The sequence below is a fragment of the Lycorma delicatula genome, chromosome 8, assembly GCF_047948215.1.
Source record: "Lycorma delicatula isolate Av1 chromosome 8, ASM4794821v1, whole genome shotgun sequence".
Taxonomy (NCBI): Eukaryota; Metazoa; Arthropoda; class Insecta; order Hemiptera; family Fulgoridae; genus Lycorma; species Lycorma delicatula.
The window spans coordinates 9923955-9938868 of NC_134462.1; the positions used below are offsets into that span (position 1 = coordinate 9923955).

General features: G+C 30.4%; 1 protein-coding gene across 5 annotated transcripts in view; it reads right to left on the minus strand.

Annotated features, from left to right (window-relative positions):
* Positions 1-14914, minus strand: part of Pur-alpha (Purine-rich binding protein-alpha) — an 84349-nt gene that overhangs the window by 30053 nt on the left and 39382 nt on the right. For 4 of the 5 annotated variants that reach the window (XM_075372822.1, XM_075372820.1, XM_075372823.1 and 1 more), the window contains 2 exons: positions 5525-5640; positions 1928-2030 (listed from right to left, as the gene is read on the minus strand). In XM_075372822.1, coding sequence (XP_075228937.1) covers positions 1928-2030; positions 5525-5640 — 219 coding nt within the window. Of the gene's footprint in view, positions 1-1927; positions 2031-5524; positions 5641-12997; positions 13318-14914 lie in introns of those variants that run through there. The other variant, XM_075372821.1, reaches the window with a different exon arrangement.

Here is a 14914-nt window from a genome sequence, read left to right on the forward strand (position 1 = left end):
GTTTTAAAAGTAAAGTAATACAAAAGAAAATTGCAAAAGAAGCATCCACTGAAGTTAGTTACTTTAAGCAAATACCCAGCTATTTTTATTATGAAGGACCAAAAATAATGACCAATCTTTGAATCAAGATATGCCCTGTAATTATATCCGTCTAGTAATATTTTTTATTAACCTGTAGTAAACATACTTTATAAAAAAAAACTTTATAACAATTATAAATTAGCAATTTATTTTTTTTGCTTTTGAAATGTTAGACCACTTTGAACACACAAAAATAACTTATACCGTTGAAAATATCCATCCATTTTCATTTTAATTCTAATAAAAAACTCATATTTTGCTCATAATTATTAATTTATAAAAACATTAATGCACACATCAAATGTATTGTTAAAAAAAGATTGTAAGACTATAGTAACTATTACAAAGAAACCAAACTCTCCTAAAAAATCAACCAAATTCATAAAAATAAAAAAATATTGGTAACTTCTGGTATCCAAGTTATCTCTGCCTCCTGTATTCCTTTGCACTGTGTTAATCATTCCTAGTATTTCTTCCACAGTTGGAACACTTCCAAGATTTTGTTTTGTGGAATATTTTTGTTTACAAACTGAGAAACATCAGTGTCATTCTATCAAATAAGTAAAATTTTTTACAATGCAGCTGAAACATGCATTTTCTTATCAAAAACAAGAGGCATAGTTTTTCAGATCACTTTACTTCTGACACTTCAATGACTATTACCCATAATTCAATAAAAACAAGTTTTTCAATAATAATCAGAATCAGTTGATAAACAGCTACCCAGCTTTTTCTTTATCCTCCTTAAAAATGTTATTTTGCCAAGAAAACTGAAACTTGTAATGAAATTAATCCATTACACAATGTAAGGTTCATACATTTCTTCTCACAACTTATGTCATTAAGTTTTTTCCAATCAAAGAATATACATCAACTTTGTTCAGCATTCTTTATCTTTTAATCAATAATATTTTCATATATTAAACACTAGCTCCCAATCGGAGCTTTGCCTGCACTATATGGTTATGTACATTTCCCACAGCGGTCAATTTACTGTAGGCAGATGCAGCCAGTCATACATATAGTAACGGTGGCAGTAACTATGTTGGTTGAACCACAGCATTATATACTATTATACCACTTAAAAAATCGTCATTTAAAAAAATCTGAAAATGGTTCTTAAATATTTGTTTGAAGAGTATTTGCATTGCCAAATCTATTGAAAATCTTGTTTACTATAAGCAGGATTGGGAAAATTTACAAGTGCTGTTCAACATTTTTTTTACCTTTCTTCATCGCCTTTCAAATTTGTATTTCAAAAATCTAGAAATTAGTTTATTGACAGAAAGATTAGTCACAAAAAATCAGGTTGATGTCTTCATTTGTTAGAGAGAAAAAAAAGACATTAATTTAAAAAATCCACCTTCACCCTCGAAAACCTGGAATTTCAAAAAGTCGAGAAATTGGTTATTAGATATTCACATAATTCAGTTCAAACCCAGGTCACTCAGTGACAGACACAGTTCACAATTCATTGGAGTTTATGCTTCAACCGGCAAATCTCCACTACAACATATATACATATCTTAGAGATTTTTCAAGATGAAATATATCTATAAACCTTCTCTATGCCAAGAAACATGGGTAAAAATTTGGTAGCGATTAATCAAATAGTTTTTTTATCCCTAACAAACAAAAACCATCTTCTTATTTACATAATAGTATAATAGATAACCGCACTCATTATATTGACTTTGTAGGATAGTGGCTAATTTTCATCAGGCTATCAAAAGGCATACACTGTATACATACAATTTCTGACATTTTTAATATGAAATTTAGTATTAACATGAGCTTTGGGATAAACAAAACATTAAATGTAGCTTACATCTTATGTTTGGCTTACCCAATGATGCATAAAAATCACTAAATGTTGACAAATGGTCTCTGAATTCTGCAGCTGTTGATAATGCAAGGAAGATTTGACTCCGCCTTCCGTCAGCTCCAATCTAAAAAATGATACTTTACAATTAAAAAAGACCTAAAAAAAAAAACATGAACCATTAAATTATTTATAAATTCATCATGTATAAATGTGGCCCATTCTGGAGAAAGGGACCTCAATGAGATCAGTTTTGTGCTTGATCTTGTTCATAGTTAAACATTTTTTTAGCTTTAGTATTTTTATCTTAATATTTACTGATTAAATATGTTTAAATTGTAGTTTAATCTCAAATTATAAATTTCAAAAAGAGGAATGAAAATGTTGAAATTAAAAACTACAATAACAATTGCAAAGGAAGCATTATTATAGACACTTATTTAAATATTGACATTTATAGAATTGAAGAGCATCTTGTGTTATGTTTGGAGTGCACTACTGTATGAATGTGAAAAATAGACAAAAGTGGTTAAAGAAAAACGTAAGACATTTAAAATGCCATTTAATTTTGCAGGTAGAAAGTAGATGGAGAATATTATTCAAAGTAAAAAATGAAATAATAAGGTACGTGAATGAAAGTAAAAGATTTAATGACTGGGATGTCCCATAAGAACTTATAAAAAAGCACGAGGTATCAACAGAAGGTACAAAAAAAAAACACAAAAGAATAAAAGCAGACAAACTAAAAGGAAATGGAAGAGGATATTTGAAAGTGAAAGTTTAGTTTCAACTATAGAAAAATGGAGACCAAAAAGGGAACTGGTCTAAGGATAGTTATGATGTTTATGACTATAAATTTTGTTACCTTCTACCTCGCTCAACTACTCTGGCTGAAGAAACAAAAATTGTTTTTTTTCCATTCAAAGATCAAACACAAGCCTAAACCATAATTAAATAACCTGCAAGTACCCCTTAACAATAAGGTGATAAGATGATTAAAAAATCTTATGGAAATAAAGAGAACAAGCACTAGGTATTATGTAATACCCAATCAAAACTGTTACACTTTTTTTCTGTTTTCAAGTTTTCTGCTCTCCAGTTAATTTTTACCAACCCTAAGGTCTCCTTTTCCATAACAGGTCACATAAATAAAACTAAAGTACTGTCTGCACATCATTAGAGAACAATCACTTCATAATCTTTGCAATCCATATATCAAGCAAGAATAGTTAAACAGATTCTAATGAATCTTGCACGATGAGAGTTCAATGTTTACAATGCAATTGTTAAAAATGACAAATTACCTTGTTTTTACAAAGTATTTTAATGGAGCTGTCTTCTTTATGATAAATATTCTTTTAGTATTTCTTCATGTAGGATAAAATTTATATCAATGCAAAAAAATTAAAACCTATAAAATTGATAACTTTTATAGAAAATGTTAAACAATTTATGACAAGACATCAATTGTTCTAAGTTAGTTTTATAATACCTCATTTAGGATGCATTCAAAAAAACAGATTTCAAAACATAAAAATGAAAAATTAACAATCAAGTTTTGCAAAAATCTCTATTTTAAATAATGACCTGAATGGGGTGGTGGGTCTAGCCCTCCTCCTAGTAAATAAATGTTTTAGTAATAAATAGTATTAATTAACATTTTTATATATTTCAGCTGAAAATAATTATGTTCATCAGTTTAAATATTAAGAAACTGTCAAATATTTGTTTTTAAAAGTATCATAGTAAACCAAAACATAAATGAAAGCATTTCACTAATGTATGCTATTATTAACTTAAAATACATTTTGTTATAATATCGGTAAACTAACTGCATTATTTCTAAAACTGTGGTTTTTAAACACATCTTACTGTAAGAGTAGTCATTGCTAAATAATGAGAGTAGTATCTCTAAACAGTTAAAACTACTTCCACTATATGGACACAAATTATCACTAGGTACTTCCTGGGTTAAATCATCTAACTTTTTTGGATTTGTTCACAATTTCATTCACATAGTCCTACAATGGAATATATATTGATAATGAATAACCACAAAGTGTTCTTCAAATAAATCAAGATAAAATAAATCAGCATTTTTTCACTGAAAGTTAATCAGCACATTATTTAGGCAAAATCAATATGAATAGATGTATAAACAAAAATTTTTATCACTGAAATCACTTATAATCTATCATAAATGAAAAACCTAGATTAATGTACAGACAAGTACTCCAGTTTTATTATATTAACAATAGCAGAAAAGTGATTTTTATATAATTTATATATAGATTATTATAAAATAAAAGTGTTAAAGGTTCTTAGTTTGGTTGGTCTATCTTAATTCATTGTTGCATTTATTTCAAACATTCCACATAAACAAGTGATTATTATTATTGTTATTTATGAAAACTAAAAACTGTTACTTACTAATTTATCCTAATAGTTCAGGCGGTATCTGCTTTGGGTTGGACATTTTCTATATGATCACTAATTTTTACTTTAATGCCTCCAGAATGTCATCAGAAATTATAATTTCATTACGCACCAGTTGAAAATGATGTGCTTAAATTTTTATTGAAAAAAAAATATATATATATATATATATATCCGTTTTCTTCTACTATTTTCCTAGATAACGATTAATGAGACTTTGGTTCATCACTATACTCCAGACAAAACAATGGGTTGAAAAAAATCAACATGCTCCAAAAAAAGCAAGAACATTATGGCAACTGTTTTTTTGGGATGCAGGTGGAATAATTTTCATTGATTATCTTTAAAAAGGCGAATATTATGTGATCCTATCAGGATCTTAGGGATAAAATTAAGGAAAAACAACCACAATCAAAAAGTGCTTTTCCATCAAGACATTGTTCCAGCCCACATTTCAGTCATTGCAATGGCAAAAAATCAACAAATTACAGTTCAAATTACTCAAAACCCTCCATCATATTCATCTGATCTTACTCCCAGTGACTATTACTTGTTTTCTAACCTGAAAAAATGGCTTTGAGGGAAGAGATTTTTGACCAATAATAAAGTTATTGCCACTGTAGATGGTTATTTTAAGGAGTTTGATAAATTGACATATCAAAATGTATCCAGAAAAACAATTCTTATCTTATCCTGGCCCAGAACTTTTCACCCTATCCTCGTAGATGAAAAAAAAATTGGTTGATACAGATACCCTAAAATGATTTAATAAAACTGGGTGGTAAGGTTATTTGTTACAACATTGCGATAAATCAATGGATTTGCAGTAATGAGATTATAAAATATAAAGTTGTAAATGAAGACAAAATTATTGAAGCTTAGATTTTATTCATTTCAGTAAATAATTTTCTTTTATAGTTAAGATGATTGCATATTATAAAAAAGATAAATACTTGTATCAGTAAAAGACTGATTTTTCTTCAGAAGGATTTTGAACAAACTATGTAATTTACAAAATTAGGAACAAAGCGTAAAACTACGAAATGTATTTATGTTGCTATAACAAGTGGCAATGGCCAATATCAATACTAGAACTTTTTTAATAAATAATTTAAGCAGTTAAAATTCTGCAGTAGCAATTCCTTAAAATAATATATATGTATAATAAATTAACAAGAAACTCACTTCAGCTACTTTAATAAATCGACCTCTCCTATTTTGTTTAACATCTAGGTAGAATCTTTTTGACTGTATTTGTAACATCTTTGTAGCCAACTCCTGCTCCCCCTGCTGCTGCTGCCCTGTAAACACATACAAATTCATTCAATTAAATGCAAACACAAATTACAAATTAGCAAAAGTAGTTTGCAAATGCAAACTACTTTTTTAAAATTATATATTCAAAGACCACAAATCTACTAAATTATTATTAGAACATTTTACGGTTCTATGTACCCTATACTAACTGAATACCAAAGAAATCCTAAAATAGACAAAAACAGTATTTTAAAAATTGAAGGCACTGTGAAAAAATACAAAAAGTAAACTGAACCTTTCCTAAAAAAATGAGAATTATTTTTAGAAAGAAAAGTTCAAATTATAATTCACATTCAATTTCTACATTCCTTTTTAATTTTGTGCAAATTAGCAACTGTGTTAGTAACTTTTATGCCTTTTTTTTACAGTAATAAATTACAACTGTTGGTGTCTTTGATACTGATGATATTGAAAAAATTTATTAGGTAATACACTAAAAAAAAACAAAATGATTTAAAGATACTAATTACTATAAACAAAATTTGTAGTTGAGTTTAATGCAGTACAATATAATTATTTGCATTAAAATATGTTTCTTTTCTACTACGGCCGTAAAAAAAAACTTCTAAAAGTTTTTTTAAATATAGTTTTAAATCTTATAGCAAAAGTTTTTTTGCAAAAAAAAAAACAAATTTCTTATCTCCTCTCCACCTTAAATTAGGATAGGATGTTTTTAACAAAGGGTCTAGGTAAAAAAGACCGGCTATTATTTCTTAAAATTCTAATTTTGAAGTAGAGTCAAAATTAAAAATAACTAGTACTATCTCTTCTAATCAATCCTTAACTTATTACCACAAAAAAGGTGTGGTAATAAGTTATTACCACATACTCTTAGTTATTATGGTTTTTGAGGCAAGATTTACAATATTACAGATAAGGCTAACTCCCAAAAATGGTTATAACTCCCACAATCAGTTATTTAAAAAGCAAGTACAGTAGTTTTCTGTTACTTTCTTTAGCAAGCAGACTGACTGACTATACTATTGACACAGCACATTCATAAAACATACTAAGTACAACAGACTAGTAGTTTACTAGTAGTTTACTAGTAGTTTGTCCTAGTAAATAAAAATGTTTTTATGTTCACTGTAGGGCCTAGCTGTAAGAATAAACACTAGCTTCAGATATCAATGTTTTGAACTAAATGCTGGTGTAACCATAAGAAAGCAGTAGAGTAAAAAAAAATTTATACGTCTACTCAGTAGGGAAGAAAAAAAATTGGTCATAAAAACCAAATAATAAATGAAATTTTAATTGATTGTGACCTATTTTTGTACCATTTTTAAACCACTAAAGTTTTGTATACAACATTCTTCCATAAGAACTCTCTACAACAGTGTTAAATGGAATAGATGTATTTACTTACTTCAGCATATACAACAAATAAAGCTAAGACTAAAACTTTTCTAAACAAAATATTATAACAGTAACAAAACAACAATGGGCTAATAGTTGCTTACTGTTCACTAGTTGAAAAGTTGCAACGTACACATTAGGAAAAAAGTAAGGTAAAATATTATTTTACTATTGTCATTATTTTTAATAAAAACAGGAAGAAAGTTTAATGAGCGTTACAATGATAAGAAAAACTACATAAATTATGGGTTAATCACTTAGTCAACACAAAATTTGTATCTACTATTCTCATTGTAATTTGGATGCTAAATTCAAATATGCTATTGAAAGTGTGTTACAAAGTAAGTGTTTTAAGTAAATCGTAGTTTGTAGAATTTTTTATAAAAACTTATTTTGATCTACTACTGGGTACAATCTAAAGTAGTTTCTATATTTTTACTTTTAAACAATATGCATACATGCTTGATGAAGTGAAGTAATTACTATTACTATGCTGTTTTTAAGTAACTACTATATTTTAAGTGAATAAAAGATACAACTACTAACTAAGCCTACAACTTACTAAGCCTACTAATAGGATTTTGTTGAATAAAGACTAGTAATTATCACATAAGCATAACTACACTTTTTTAAGGTATGATGAAGAGCAAACTAATTTTAAGTAGTTGTAGAGAGGAAAAATTACATCCCGACAAAAGCCATAAAAAATAGTAGGTATAAGGAGCTATTATGGTTCGAAAATGAAAATTTTCTAGCAGAAGAGTTTTTACCTCCATCTTGAGGAGGTGCTGTATCGTCCAGGAAAAAAAATGGAAATTTTTTTAAGATTCCTTGTGACCCAGGTTTTTAGAGTGGGATTGCAGTGGACTTCAGTGTCCATCATTCTACTGTGTGTAAAACAATTGACTGTTACAGACAAGATTACTGCTAAAGCAAATAACTGGATACAATTCCCACAGACAGAGAGAAAAGTAAATGATGCAAAGTTGCTAAGGCAGAGATGTTTTATTATGGAGACAGTAAAAGGTGCATTAGATTGTACCCATATAGAAATGAAGAAACTACAGCAATACAGAAACGAATATATTAACCATAAAGGGTATGCCAGCCTTAATACACAAGCTACTTGTAATGCAGAAGAAGTATTTACCAGTGTAAGTGCTGAGTGGCCTGAGAATGTCCATGCCAGAATATGGCGACGAAGTCCAGTATGCTGAACAATGGTTCAGCATGCTTACTGGGGGATTCCAGGTACGGGATTTCTCCCTGGCTAACCACACCATTCAAATCTCCTCACATTGTGAAACAGCAAAATTTTAATCATCTACACACTAAAGAAAGAGTTATTATAGAAAACTACTTTGGGCAAATTAAGCAACACTTTCAAGTACTAGTGAATTTTGTTCACACATCTGTTGGGAAAGTACCAAGGTTGTTTTTGTTGTACTGTATTATACAATGTAGTAAAATTATTGATGACAGATTTGATTTTGAAAATAACACTGTAATAGAAGACAACCACAAAAACTGAATATAATGAACAGTAAAATGAAAATGAAGGAACAAAGGTTTGAGTGAACAAAGGCGTCAAGAAATGCTTGTTTTTATTAAATGCATATAAACTTAAATCTTTTCAATCACTGTATTTTTTGTATTTTGTAAACTTGTATTTTTCAGTTTATGTTCTTTTCCTTCCCTCAAAATTTCTTTCAATTTTAATAAAGATATATCAAAACAAAGAAAAATTTTTTTAAAATAACATGCAAATAATTAAATCTAAGTAGGTGATTTTGTGTGTATGCATGAATTTACATATAGTGAATGTATGTGTATAAGTGCAGTGTACTGAATGTACTTTACTGTGTACTTGCATCCGCATGCACATATGCCAACCAATGGGTTATTTTATTTATTTACTTTTTTGATACAGGAAAAAGTTTTAGGGTATATTTTATTTTAACTAAAGAGGACAAAAAACAAACTTCTTCCTACTCTTCATTAGTTTGAGAAAACTGATTTCAAAGAGTGAAGTGGTTTTCATTTTCTATATTAATTTCTCCCTTTTTTATTTGCATTTTATTCGGCTCTATTTGTTGTAATGCTTTATTTGGGGGCGTAAAGTTGTCTGGATCTATAATAAGAAATGGATTTATATTATAATGAATATTATTCCTATATTGTCTTTAATGGTAAAGTATGGGTGGAATGGAATTTTATCGATGTTTTTTGTTCCAATTGAGTTTGATGATCCTGTTTCATGTAATGTACGCTGCAATCGGAAGGTAGATAATTCTTTAGTTTCATTGTTTTCATAATTTTGCAGCACTTTTTTGGCATTAATAATTTTCTTGGGAGGTTTGTTTTTCTCTTGGCTAAAGAGTTCTTCTCTCTGAATATCATCAATATCTGTGTTTTGTTTTACAGGTAAGTCACCTTTCTTTGCATCTACTGCTAAACCACCTTGAACTTTGGCAGATACAGGATTCTCCTTCTCATTCATTACTTCAAAAAAATCTTTCTCCCATTGTTTTAATTTTGCCAGTTTATTTTTTGTTTCTTTGAAATCAGTTTTTTTTAATGGCTGTCTTTACGTTTAGAAGCTTAGACAACTGACTGACATAACCACTTTTCCTTAAGTTTGTGAATACTACTGAATTATAGTTTCCCAAGCCTTTTTCTTTCCAGTCAACACAGAATCCAATTTTGACTTGCCTAAAGTAACTGAATTTTTCAGCCAACAATATAACGAAAAAATTTCTGTTAATTACTTTTCCTGAGTCATCTCTTCTTCTATGCTTATTGACATTTTTAGTTCACGTACTATCTGATGCAAAATAACAAATGTAATAGAATCGGCAGATACATCAATTATACTCCAGACAAAACAAATGTATTCATTTGCAAGGATATGCGAGATACAACTTTATAAAAACTAGCATTAGTAATACTAAGACTTTTCCGGCTGGAACTAGGTTTCAGTAATTGTTTATTTTACAGATTTTTTTCTGCAAATACTAAAACTGGTTAATAACTATACATTCGTTACTAACTTTTATTCACTTGACCAACTTTATCATGAGAAGTATAGACATGTACAAAAATGTCTGTATGATGATATCATATAGACAGACCATCTATTGTTGCCTACTACAGAGCTTAAAATCTTAGTCTAGCTTCGCTTGTCTATATTGTGTTGTGTTTCACATATTTATTAGTGTTTTGCTATATTTTCATCAATTTCTTATATAGTACAAAAGTGTTTTTCTTGTTTTTATTTGCTACAACATGGCTTCTGCAAAAGTTCATGGATTTTCAATCATCCAGATAATTTTTGTTGTCTGTCTAATTTATCCCTAAATCTCAAAGAAAGACTATTTCTGAATTGATAAAAACAGCTTATAAATTTTATTTTGATTAAGCACTTGCGGATCAAGATAAAACCTGGGCGCCTCATGTTATTTGCATATTATGTAACTAACTGAATGGTTGAAGGGGAAATGACGAGCAATGCCATTTGCTGTACTGATGGTTTGTCATGAACCTAAGGACCACTTCACAGACTGCTACTTTTCTAAGACAGGTATGCAGATGTATCCTCAGCTCTAAAGCCAGTAACCACATGGAGAGGAGTAACCTGTATGTGTACCACCATCGGACATTGTTAGATGAAAAAGCTTGGAATTCAGCATATTCAGGAAGAGCCATTGGAATGGAGCCAATGGCCTGGAATCTTTTTACTGGCTCTTCTCTTCTAAACTTGACGTGACAGCAGTTTTATTGCATAATGGTAACAAACAGCCATCCATTCAATTAGCTCATGCAGTCGACAAGAAAGAAATGTATGAAACTACGGTATCAAGTTTAGAAATAACAAAATACAAGGAGCATATGTAGCAAGTCTGCGATGAAAGTTGTTGCCTAACCTCTTGGTTTACGAAATGTTGTTGTTTTCTTTGTCTTTGGGATAGTCACGATACAAAGCATCATTACAAAGTAAAGAACTAATACTCACTGCGGCAGAATTTGTAGCTGATTAAAAAGATTTTAAGCATTTATCATTAACTGAGAACGGTAAAATCATACCCCTGCCACTGACATAAAACTTGACATAAAACATCATTTAAAAAGTTTTCCTAAATTGAGTGATGTCAAGCTCAAGGAATGTAATATTTATCGGTGCGCAAATCAAGAAACTGCTTAAGGACCCAACTTCTGACAATAACTTAGCAAATGTGAATTAGCTGTATGAAGTCCTATAAAGGCATTGGTGATTTTTTAGGCAACAGAAGAGATGAAAATTATGTTGTTTATTTTTAATAAGCTGTTAGAAAATTACAAATGTTTAGGAGGCAGGACATCATTAAAAATTTTTCCTACGTTCCCATCTAGACTTTTCCCCCCAAAAAGTTGGGCCAAGTCAGAGATGAGCAAGGAGAGTGTTTCCATCAGGATACTTTGACTATGGAGCATCAGTAACAAGGAAGATGAGATCCTGGAATGATGGGTGACTATTGCTGGCTTGTTTAGAGAAATTTATCAAACACTGTACAAGTGAAAAAGTTTGTCTACATATTTAAAAAATTTTAAATAAGACAATTCCAATGATTTAAACTTAAATTGTTATTTTAAGGACATTTCCAATAATTTAGACTTTTAGAAACTGTATTTTAAAATTGTATTATAATGTATTTCAAATATCTGTGTTTGAATTAATAAAAATTTAGTAATTTAAAGTAAATTTTTAATGAATACATATAAATAATTTTTTTTAAGCATTGATTTTAAAGAGATTATGCATGTAAATAAATTGTATGTCTAAATCATTTGTATCTAAAAAAAAAAGTGACGTATTATTAAAAGTTCTGACAGTTTTAAATTCACCACCCCAAAATTAGTTAAAATCACAATGAACAATTCCACACACAAAAAATCTCTTTTGTCAACTAGTGTAATTACTTCATCAGGAAAAACAAAACTTAAATTTTTTATATAATTATATTACTGTACCTAAAGCATAGTGAAAATATCCTGTATGTATAATATTAACCATGATCAACAAAATCAAAATCTTTCACACACAGTAATTAAGTGTTATACGACTAACATTACAGTAATTAGTTTTTAACGATTATATATATTATTTCCATATGTTGGTTTTGTATTAAATACCGGCATTTCAACTCGTATTAACTGAAATGAGAGCATTTGATTAAAACCAAGAATTTTCACAAGTAGATTATACTAGCAGTCGTATCGCTAACAAGAGTCAACTGTCAGTCGAAATCAAGAGCGACCGAACGAAGAACGCACCGGCAACAATCACCTGTCTCAAGGTCATCTCCTCCCGGGCTACTAGTTGCATGGAAGGGGAGGTGACATGGAGAATTACAAGAGAGAGGGTGAGGGGAGGTGAAGAGCCTAGACGGTCACTGAACCCAAAGTCCGATCAATAAGTCCACGTTACTGCGACAAGACACCCTCGCTCGCCGGCGTTCACCACTTTCTAAATTTAGACGCATCAATAATACAGTCGCAACCTACTAGATTAGCGATACCCTACCGACTCCCACCACCACTACTATTTCTTATCAGCTGAACTGTAACTAGGTCAACTAAACGCGTCACAATTGCATGATATCGACATTTCTTAGATAAGTAAAGAAGAGGACCACGCATGCATATATTCACTCGACCAAGGCCATGCAATACCAGCAACCTAAAATTATATTTTGAAAAAGAATTAACATGTACATTCGCGCAAAACTTTTCGCTGATTAATGTTAATTGATTGGTTAAGCTTTAACGAACCATCAAAACACAACAAAATATGTATAAACTGTGTTCGAAAATTCAAAGGCGAACGAATAACACATTTTAACGGTAAATATATTTTTTGCAATTAATATAGGAAACATCAATACATCCTTTGTGATTTATTTTCTTATCTTTTCTAATTTTACGATGTAACAATATTGAACGACATACCTGACGGAGACATATCTCCACGGAAGACTCTGCTTCGATACATCTTCAATAGGCATCTCTATTGACTTCTAGCTAACAAAACATCTGTTACCTCCAAGGCATATCACGATAGGAAGGACCACCTGGGTTCCACGGGGCCTAGACCTGTCACGACCACCCCACTCGTATGACTTTCCGACTAATGCTCTAGTAGTTACACTTCCACCGCCGCCGCTCACACTCACTACACCAGTCGCCTCAAGTCACGTCACAATCACATTCCGACAACGTTATGTAACTGTCTAACATGACATCGCACTAACGCTCACCGTAAGCCAGTCGGCCGATTTTACCCGACACGAGCGTTTAAGTTCTTTTCCGTCTAGCCACCAGGTGCGCCACCGTTCGGCAATCGATGTACTCATGCGATACACGAACTACATGTAACCTCCCGGCTACGCCGACAACTGTTAAGTCACAACAGTCGTTGTCTTGGTCTCGCCGCTTTAAATTGCATTAAGTTAGGTCCGGAAAAGCAGACACATCATCATCAGAAACTTTACACCCTAAAAAATCACTAAATTTAATTACGACTATAATAAAGAAACGAGAGTAAATGTAACGAGAACGGAATTAAATGTCACGTTATGTAAAAAATAATTTTAGACATTTAGAAATTTTATTTTCCATAAAAGTAAAAATGACATTTTACAGTTTAAAAATTACAGAACATTACATTACAAATAACCAGTATTTCGCAAGATATTAAAATTATATAAAACAAAAAGAGCCTATAAAATTTTACGCAAGCAAAGCTAAAGTGAGATACGGACGGAAGTGTAAATATAGTGCTATTATTTGAATTTATGAACAAAAATACTAAAATAATCTGTAAAAACATCGCGTCATACAATATTTTCCTGGGAAAACAGTAAAATTTAGCAACTGTTCAAACCGTTAATCTTTCAGGAAAACTAATATTGGGAACGTTTAATAACTGCGAAAATTGTTTAACATCCCTTAATTATGGATAAGGAAGCGGATTTCATCAATTTTATTTTTTTAAATCGTTAACAGAAAGAAAAGCATTATTCTCATTAAATAAGCCTACAATTTTTGTACTGGATATTTGTAAAGTGATTTATTTAGTAATCATTTTGTGAATTTTACTAAACAACAGTGGTCTTCTGATGTAAATTTCAGCTTAATAATACTAAATTTTAAGTTATTTGGATTTAATAGAAAATTTGTAAGAAATTGTGATGACTTTTTTTAACTGGAAAATACATGTTTCAACTTACTTACTTACTTGCCATGTTCTTACTTGAACACATGGGCGAAAGCTGTCAGTAAATTACGCATAATACACTCCAAATAGATTTATCAGGTAATGGAAATCAGTATACAAGAGCAAAACCTTTATGATGAAGGTGACACAAACAACTTAAAACATTCTCTTAAAACCAAAGATTAAAATTTAATATATTTATTTATAACTTTTATATTAAAAGTTAAAATTTTCATCGCTAAATCTAAAAAACAAAAATTCATAACACTGGTAGTACGCAATCTGACACGAGGACGCTTATTGGCGTTCGATACCCAAAGATGTTCATGAATAACAAACAAGCGTCTCCGTGCCAGATAGCTTATGCAGTTTTTCCTGTTTGCTTTTTAGCCAAACCGAAAAACTATTGCATCCAGCGCACAGTCTCACTAGTAGGGTAGGCGAGAGATATTCAGTTCAACAGAAGACAAATATGCCATTTATCATAATAAAAGGTCCAACGTAAAAATTGATTAACCGGTAGAGCATTCCGATTAAAATCATACGAAACTGGTGGTACTATTTAAATTTGTAAATCCAAATTAACTCGAAATCCATCCAAGGAATAATCTCCTATATCCCAACATTACTTCTTTTTAACAGCAAAAAGG